The following is a 9912-nucleotide window of genomic DNA, read 5'->3' on the forward strand; positions in this document are numbered from 1 at the left end:
GCTGCTAAACAGATGAAAGAAGGATGTGAACCTAGCTCAGCCTGTTTCCACAACGCTCTCAAATGCCTACACGTAGATTGCCCACATCGGTACAAGGAGTTTACATTACAAGTAAAATCTGCATTTTTTATTTCACACGTACATCTCTATATTATGTTAGACTTCCCTACATCAGTGGTCTTCCTTTGATGTCAGTACATAGGTAGTCTACAAAGTGGCTTTAGCAGGAAGGAACTGAACATGGATTAGACTCATTTTCCTCACTAAGGTTCAGAAGGAATCAGTCACCCGTTGATTCTTCCTGTATCGTCTCAAAAAAAAAGATTAAATGGATTTGGTCCTTCAGACCTTCCAAAATCTGCAAACCCTGGCCTCCATCTGCACCTGGTCACCCAATAGTGATATGAACAGAGTCAGTTAGGGCGGAGGCCTTTCCCAGGGTCTAACTCACTCCGTCTTGGTCGCACCCATGGAGGTCCCTTGCTCATGTCACAAAAAGCCTGCCTGGTTCTCAGTACTTTTCCTTAAAGCCCATTGTTCGGGTAAGAATAATTATACCAAGTCTTTCATTATGTTTCCCCATTATTTCTGCACTTCCTTTGAAAGTGTTTTTAGGCATTTGGAATAATTTCAAAGAAAAAAGTGTTGGTTGGTGGAGATATGCAAGATAACAATAGTTTATATTTTACTTTAATTCTTATGGAAAAAATTCACTGTCTTTCTTTTCTTTTCCTTTTAAGGTGTGTTTTCCCAAGATCTAGTTCTTGGTGAATCTACAAAATCCTAATAGGAAGCCTTACACTTGATCATGGACTATCCCCTTCGACCGCCTTCATTACTCCCTGTGAGCAAACCCTTCCCAAGTTCCACATGAGCTGTGTAGTCACGTGAGTGTGAATAGACACAGGTGGTGCTCTGGCATCACACACACACACATGCACACAGTACCTTTCCTAGATTTGTGTGTGTGTCATTGAATACATTTCCCAGAACATTTAAGTGAACTTCAGACCTCCAAACCAAAGACTTAAATATTGGGGTCTTCACAGACAGATCCCATGCTTCCTGGACTTTAAATTTAAAAAAAAGAAAGGAAAAAAAGACAAAAACAAAACCCTTAGTCCCTTAATAAACCCTAATAGGCTCTGAAAAGGCAAGTCAAGTAGGAAAAATTTTCCTAGCAGGAAAATTTTTTTTAAAGCCTAAAGAAGACATGAGAACAGGGGCCACCTTATGCTGCAGCCAGCAGAGGCATTCCAACATTCCGTCAGCAGGATTCCAGCCAAGCTGCACAGTGTGCTTTTATAAAGGTGGCCCCAGGCATTTCAGGGCAAGATGTGGCTGTGAAGTCTACCTGTCCCTTCGTACCTCGGAGGAGCTGGCACAGTGGCTGTGAGACTTGCCGAGAGCCATGGCGAAGAATGGACTTGTAATTTACATCCTGGTTATCACCTTACTCCTGGACCAGACCACCAGCCACACGTCCAAGTTCAAAGCCAGGAAGCACAGCAAACGCCGAGTGAAAGGTAACGGGGTTTCTCTGTCCCGCAAAACTCTAGGCTAGCTCAGGGCGGGGAGGAGCTGGACAATGCTCATTTCCAGACTCTTCAAGGAGACCGGCTCTGGTGACGGTACCGTGGCTTCAGGCGGATATGGCATTTTCAGGGGACTGAATGACCTCTTAATTTTCTGGGACAGTTTGATACTTAAAGGAATCAAATGGTAGGCTGTATTATATATCTGTATTGTATTCTATATTGTATATCCTTTGTCAGGTGAGCTTAGGCATGAGAATGTTCTTTGGAGGGTGATAAACCTGTATACAACATCAGGTATTTGGAATGAGGGCTCAAGTAGAAGAGACTGATTAACAGGGTAAACCATTTCACTTGTAGATATTGTATGGTGTTCACATATATCTGTAAGATAACTATAATCTTATTAAATGCGCAGTAGAGGATAACGCTATTGGTAATGTGACTTCCGTTTCATCATTAGTTATCATGTAGGTATATTTTCATATCCCTGGCAATATAAGGACAGTCTATACTATAATATATATTTAAGATTTTAATGTCATAGAGAAGTTGAAACTCTTTCACTTAAAAATATTTAAATAAACCAAGTCATATAGCATTTGAAGACACTTTAATGCATAACAATCTCCAAACAAACCCAAATTTGGGGTGGCTTGAATTGGGTTAAGAGATTAAAAAAAAAATCCTGCAAGGAACAATGATGATGGCAATGTATTTGCAATATGCTAAAACCAAATCAAAAGGAAAAGCATCAAGAAAAGTGTGGGGTGATGTTTTATCTCATCCTGAGTCATTTTCATATCAGTATATTTCAAGGTAAATATTAGGACACTATTTCCTTATCAATTTCACTTCATTAGTAACAAAACACACCAAAGATACTAATAACATTAAAGTCTTGATTTAACACAACACGAATGGCTTGTGGGTAAAAGGGAGCTTATCTTGCACCATGTTTTTAAGATTACACAGTGCCCTTTTCCAGGAATATTTATTTGTACACTTTAGGTCTGATGCAAAGTTTCTTAAGTGGAACCTTTTTTCCTTATAAAATATTACACTTCTTTGTTACTCCTTTTAATGATAGATTAAAATATTTCTCATGAGTGATGAAGACAGGAAAAGGAGGGAGAGAAGATGTGGCATACTTTTGTTGCCAGCATTTCTTTACCATAAAGAAGGACTAGCAAAGTGCTGACCACCCAGTAAGGATGCAGGGAGGTGTCTGAATGTGTGAGTGTGTGTGTGCGTGCTGTGTGGGTGTTTCTCAGTTGTAGTTCAGGTTATTATGCCCTACCCTCCAAGACACACACACAAGCATGCACACATTCTTTTGTTTGTTTTTTAACAGACTGGGTCCACATTTTAAATATCATCCTCCCAAAGCAGTTTTGCTCATTTTTGCCATGAGATCCGAGAAAGTAGATTCTACAGTAAGTGAAACCATTAGCCTAAACTTGCTAAACATTTCTTTCCCCCACACATTTTAAAAATATTTTAAGCACCTGGAAAGAATACCAAAGTTTATGAAATCAAAAGTGAAAGCCATTTTTTCTCTCTCGATCCTTTCCACAGAATTACCCCCTATAGTATCTCCAGAGTTTTCTTTAACGTCCGATTAAAAATTGATACTTTTAAAAAAATAAGAGTTGGCTATCCAAAGTACTTGGCAGACAAATTAATTGACTTTATCTATTAAATCTTGGATAACCTTAAATATAAGGCATACCTCAGCCCTTTTAACAGATGCATAATATTCCCTTATGGATGGGTCATGACTTATTTAATCTGTTCTCTCTTGGTGAACTTTTGTGTTCATCAAATCCATCCCTTTATGATCCAATGCCTCAGTGAACTGCTTTGTAAACAGATATTGATCCCCATACTAGAATATTGTGATGATACACTTCTAGAAGTAAAATTGTAGGTTAATTACACCGTCTCTCAAAATGGTAGCATGAACCCATGCTCTCATCTTCAGTGTATGAGAGCACCCATTCACACCTTGACAACCTGACATCCTATCATCAGGTTAAGCTGTGCCAGACTAACAAAACCCCAAAACCTTCTTTTAATTTGCATCTCTTTGATGGTTAACAAAGTTGAGGTATTTTTCATACATTTACTGGTCACTTATGCCAGGAATTATTTTTGCATTCCTACACTGTACCTACTTTTGGAGAACAACAATAATAAAATGAAAGGGAGCCTTTTTTAAAAACTCGAAATGGCAGTTGAGTGATTTAGCTCCAAAACCAAGTTTTCCCTGCTACTTACTTCATAGGTCTCAACAAATTAGGTGGAGCAATGCAAATTATGTTGTAGTTATGGATCAAAAATAAATTTTTTGATTGTGAAATAGTTGCTCCCTGTATTCATTGTCAACGAAACACATCCATATTTCTCACAAAGGACAGAAGCAGAAGCCAAGCCACCTGGATAACGACTTCCATGGTGATGTCCCAAGAGCCTAATATTAATTCATGTGTCTTCATGTTAATTACAATGTTTACAGCTTCCCTACAGAGGCCCTTTATTTAAATAGCATGGAGCAGGAAGCCAAGAGGGACTGCAGGTGACATCTGTATGGTTTACAACTTGTAACTTGGGAGAAAACTTCAGCAGTCTTTGCAAGTCTGGCCTCCAACAGGCAATGGCTTTGCATCCTGAATGTACCCTTATATTTATTCTGGATTCTGTGGTCCCGTTGAGGAAACCCTTGAGTTATTGTCCTTCTCAGCTGAGCTACTGGACGTTTTGAGAATTGATGTCCATCCCTGGATACCCCATAAGGCATTTCCTAACCCAAATGTGGAAACACCTGGCTTGCAAAGCATATGTTTAAGGGGAAAATGAGGGACTTCCCTGGCGGTCCAGTGGTTAAGACTCCCCACTTCCACTGCAGGGGGCAACAGGTTCGATCCCTGGTCAGGGAACTAAGATCCTGCTTGCAGTGCGGTGTGGCCAAAAAAAGAAAAGGGGTGGGAGGGTAAAGTGAATCAGCATATTTGGATTTGGTACTGTCCTGAAAAACCCAGGATAGAACACAGATTCCCTGTGTGGTATCCCCACAAAAAGGCAGCTAGGAACAGCCATATCAAGCTTTAAGCATCTTATCTATCCAAGGCCATGTACTAGGGACCAACCAGGTAAAGGTGATCACTGTGCAGAAGCAGATGGGAGGGGTGGGAAGAGAACAGACCTGAAGTCAGGGAGATTCAAATCCCAACTCTGCACCTTACTAGCTGGGTGACCTTTGACAGGTTAATTCAGATTTCTGTGCCTCTCTTTCTCCTTTTGTGAAATGATAGCGTCCATCTCATAGTAATACTGAAAGAATTAAGCTCCCAGTGCACAGTATATGGTGGCTTTTAATATTTATTAAGATTTATTATAATTCCTGCCTTTGAAGAGCTCACAAGCTGTCAATTTCTAAGACAGTCTCCATCAGGTCTGGGTTTTTTATTTAGTTAAGGTTGCTCATTTTCTACTACTTACTTATACCCAAGGTTGGTAAAGGACAGCCACGAAGATTAACCTCATCCAGGGACATTCAAGACTAAGTAAACTGCTAATCCCTAATACAGAAGCATTTTTAGAGGGCTTTTTATCACTGCTTTTCCCTGTTTCTCCATGAAAATCACTTAACCCTGCTAGGAGCCACTATACCTGGAACATCAGTTGAGTAGGGATATTGGGGCCAGGGGACTTGGGGACCCAACTAAGTCTGAGTGTGAGTTCTACCACTTATCTGCCAATTAGCTCGTTGAGTTCATTCTCACTCTTCAATGGGAATCTCATTTTCCTCCACTCCTAACTATTTTTGAAGAGTAAATGAAAATAACACAAAAGTATTTTGTATGCCATAAAGTGTTTGTTCACTCAGCAAACATTATGAGACTGATTATGTGCCAAGCATCACATTAAACATCGGGAATACTATGGGCAACCAGAGAGATGAAGTTAAGTAAGTAAAGGAAGATGATTATAGATTGGAGAAATTGTGTGGAAGAAAAATAAAGGTTCAAGGAAAGAGATCAGCCAGAGGGATGCTAATGTAGAGAGGATGATCAGAAAGTCTTCTCAGAAGAGGAAGAGGAAGGACAGGAATAAAGATGCAGACGTAGAGAATGGACTTGAGGACAAGGGGAGGGGGAAGGGTAAGATGGGACGAAGTGAGAGAGTGGCACAGACATATATACACTACCAAATGTAAAATAGCTAGCTAGTGGGAAGCAGCCGCATAGCACAGGGATATCAGCTCGAATAGCACAGGGAGATCAGCTCGGTGCTTTGTGACCACCTAGAGGAGTGGGATAGGGAGGGTGGGAGGGAGGCTCAAGACGGAGGGGATATGGGGATATATGTATATGTATAACTGATTCACTTTGTTATAAAGCAGAAACTAACACACCATTGTAAAGCAATTATACTCCAATAAACATGTTAAAAAAAAAAAAAAGAGGAGAACTTTAAGCTTGATAAGGAGATGGACAAGAGCTGGGCAAGAGTGTTCCAGGCAGAAGGAACACAAAAGAAGCATCCTGAGATGAGGCAGTTTGCTCTAGGATGCATCCGAAATCAACAAGTCTGAAGTCCGGTGATGGTAGGCGAGTCCCACAGGGTGGGGCTGGAGAGACAGACAGGAGCCCCATCCCCCAGAAGGACCTTCTAATATTATTACTCCCACCAAGCCCTTATACATCTTCCTGGCTAACTTATTTTCATGCATTATTTTCCATGTACACCGGGCTCAGTTTCATCAAAATCACCCTCGCCTTAGATTCTGGATTCCAAAGCTTTATTTTATTTTGTTTTATTTGTATCTTATTTTAATCATATGCTTTTCATTCCTCCTATTCCGCCCTATCCTAAAATATCCTCAGAAAAGGATGGAGACCTGAAGACTCAAGTGGAAAAGCTCTGGAGAGAAGTCAATGCCCTGAAGGAAATGCAAGCCCTGCAGACAGGTGAGATCCCATCTCATCTCAAAGGAGACAGAAAAAGAAATTGTGATTTGTCAGCAATTCAAACCATATAGAGAGTACACGTTGAGTTGTAAGCGACATTTTTTTTAAAGAGACATTGACAAGCCAGAGACGCGTCCAGGAGAAAGGATCTGAAAGCTGGGGAGATGATTGTTTGGGGAAATTAGCTTGATTTTCCACTCCCTACTCCTGTAAATGGGTGGTATAGAGATAAAACCAGGCATTTCAATAATACATTTTAAAAGTTCGTCCATAATTCTTCTTTAATGGGCAATGAAAGAAAACTGAAGAAGTATTAACTAGCTAAAATAATCAGCATTATTTAGATGTTTACTAAGTGCCCACTGGGAGATCGCCGAGGTTGAACCAAACACAGGATCAGAGGACTCACTCCCGACAAGCAGGGCAACACGTGCAGAGAAGACCAGTGGTTAGAGCCACAGCTTGCCAGCAGAGGGCAGCATCCAGTGCTCCTTTTTCATGGAGTAGCGCTCCTGGCAGCCTAGGCAAGCTGTACCCACTGCTGTCCAGGAGCTACTCTGCTGGCCCCCAGGGCAAGGAAATGGGAGCCACACTAGGTAAGTTCAGGAACATCCCTGGCTTGTAAGGTTCACACCCTCAGGAATGAATACTCTCATAGCAACTCCAAAAGCAGAGCTTTGAGGGTCTCACAAGAGAACTGCCCAATTATAAGACTTACTACCTTCAAGGAAGACTGAAGTTACAGCTTTTCCATCAAGTATTTATAACTCCCAGGCCAGCTGTATGTTACTGATCCTGAGTCATTTTTACCATAAGCAACATTGCCTAGTAACACTGGTGACAGGGCCCTTTATCAGGTTCCCAGGGGAACAGAATTAGAAAGTTAAAGGATGGCCGAATGTGTTTGCAGAAGGGGAGAGTTTTGTTAGCCCTCTAACCAGTTGGGGACTATAATAATACTTTATAAACATTAACACATTAATCCTCCAACAATTCATGAGATAGACGCTGCTATGATTATCCTCATTTTACAGAGGAGGAAACTGAGGCACAGAGAAATTAAATAATTTTTCCAAAGCTTACACAGCTAGTAAATGTCAGAACTGACACCTAAGTCCAGGCACTACAGCCCTGGAGCCTGACTCTCCAATGTTATGCCTTGAAACTATCTTTCTATTTGTTTTATCCTGGGTAAGATAAACAATATTACCAGGGCTCAGTTATCTGCATAAGAAAAGCCCTATCTCTCCACATGCAAACTCAGACTTTTGTTTTTGTTTGTTTTTTAATAATTGTGGCAAACCAACCAGTTCCACAAGTCCCAAGGAAATTCAGCAGATAATGGAGCTACACAAACTAGTGAACATGTGTATATCCAAGCAGCAGGAGGTTGAAGGCCAGGGTTTAGGGGTGAGGCAGACCTGGGTTTCCGTAGTTGTGATTTTATGTGACAGGTTAAGTCACCGTTTTATAGGCTAAGTTGTTAATAAGTAACAACTTCTTTAAGCTTCACTATCCTGATACGTAAAGATGAGCATAATAAAATCTCACTTCATGGGATGGTTGTGATTATGAGTTCATGTATGTAAAGTACTTGGCACAGTGTCTGACTCATACAAAGTCTCCAGTACATGCTAACTCACCATTGTCACTGCGCATCATTCATTCCACAACTATTTATTGCTATTGGCCAGATCCAGTCCTGGATTATTATACTACAAAAGCATCTTAATATGTCCAATTTCACATCTTTACAGTCTGTCTCCGAGGCACAAAATTTCACAAGAAGTGCTACCTTGCCTTGGAAGGCTTGAAGCACTTCCACGAAGCCAACGAAGACTGCATTTCCAAGGGAGGGACGCTGGTTGTCCCCAGAAGCACCGATGAAATCAATGCCGTCCGAGACTATGGTAAAAGGAGCCTGCCGGGAGTCAATGACTTTTGGCTGGGCATCAACGACATGGCCACAGAAGGCAAGTTTGTCGATATCAACGGAGTCGCCCTCTCCTTCCTCAACTGGGACCACGCACAGCCTAATGGTGGCAAGCGGGAAAACTGTGTCCTCTTCTCGCAGTCAGCTCAGGGTAAATGGAGTGACGAGGTCTGTCGTAGCAGCAAGAGGTACATATGTGAGTTCACCATCCCCTAATAGACCCTTCTTGAATGTGTCTTCCAAGCAAGATCGGTCATGATTTACAGGCTGATGGATCCCAAGAATAAGTCGAAATTGTCCTCCCTCATGGGGTCCCTCATGGGACTCTGTGTCCACAGGAATACAAGAGTCAGCCAATTTTTCTACCACATTGTATTGTGATTTTGCCCTCCCTGGGGTACGGGGGAGCAGAAAATAATGATCTAGCCATGTACACACTGTTCAAGTGGCTTCTGCAAAATGGGCTATCAGACCTTTCTCACTCCTGGTCCCTCTTGCTTATATCGACCAGGTTAGTGTTAAAAATACAATAGCCAGAAAAGCAAGCTTAGACTACCTGGAAGATTTTCTCTTAAAAGTTTAGTATATATTTGATTGATGAGGTGCTACATAATCCAAAAACTTTTCAGTCTGGTGTTCAATCTTTTCCATCCTAATGATTGTATCATATTAGTCCATCATCCTTTCTTTGAGTTGCAGCATCCCCTGGTGGGACTAGTATCTTCTCTGCCACATCAAAACATGAACGTCTCAGAGAGGCTCTGATTTAATTCCGTTTTCTTCAAACCCATCCTACTCCCCCCAGCCCTCCAGCCATATACACATCTTTTTGGGGTTTTTTTGGAAGTTCCAAGTAAAGATCTGGAAGGAAATATTAAGGCAGTATCGGTAACCGTAAGACAGAACAGAGTAGCAGATTGTATAGAAAAAGAAAGTTTTGAAAAGGCTACTTTTTCCCTGCATTAACATCTTTACCTGACTTTATGAAATCAAGGGTGGATATTACATGTTAGTTTCCTTTTTTTAAAACATATTTTACATACTTATATATATTTAACAATCATATATTTAAGTCTATTATGAGCAATCTATATTTGGAGGTTGAAAGCTGGATTTAAATAATATTATTTGAGTCACATGTCTATGTTATTTTTTATTATTCTGCTATTCCCAGTAAATTGTTTTACTAGATTATACTATAAAGTAACACCATTGCTTAATATGAAATTACGAAGTTAAGACTTGGGGGAAATGGGCTTCTTAGAAGCAAACAATTCTAAGTATATTCTGTTTTTCAAATAAATGTCTTTTTTTTTCTTTAAATGCTGATTGTGTTTTGGGAGCAAAATCCTTCTCTACAAACTTTAATTATGTATGCTTAGAATTAAGTTTTAGTTCTTTACATTGCACAATAATAAAGCCTGAATTCTGATCAATGTGGATGTATGTGGGTATTGATTACAGTTATTTA

The 9912-nt window shown here is 40.5% G+C and overlaps 1 protein-coding gene across 1 annotated transcript; it reads left to right on the plus strand.

The window, feature by feature from the left end:
* The first annotated feature begins 1408 nt into the window (after positions 1–1408).
* Positions 1409–8657, plus strand: CLEC3A (C-type lectin domain family 3 member A). The gene is made up of 3 exons (XM_060085460.1): positions 1409–1526; positions 6425–6508; positions 8266–8657. Exons 1-3 carry the CDS (start codon positions 1412–1414, stop codon positions 8655–8657), a joined length of 591 nt encoding a protein of 196 aa, XP_059941443.1. The 5' UTR covers positions 1409–1411.
* The last annotated feature ends 1255 nt before the right edge of the window (positions 8658–9912 follow it).

Source organism: Mesoplodon densirostris, chromosome 19 (assembly GCF_025265405.1).
Source record: "Mesoplodon densirostris isolate mMesDen1 chromosome 19, mMesDen1 primary haplotype, whole genome shotgun sequence".
NCBI lineage: Eukaryota > Metazoa > Chordata > Mammalia > Artiodactyla > Ziphiidae > Mesoplodon > Mesoplodon densirostris.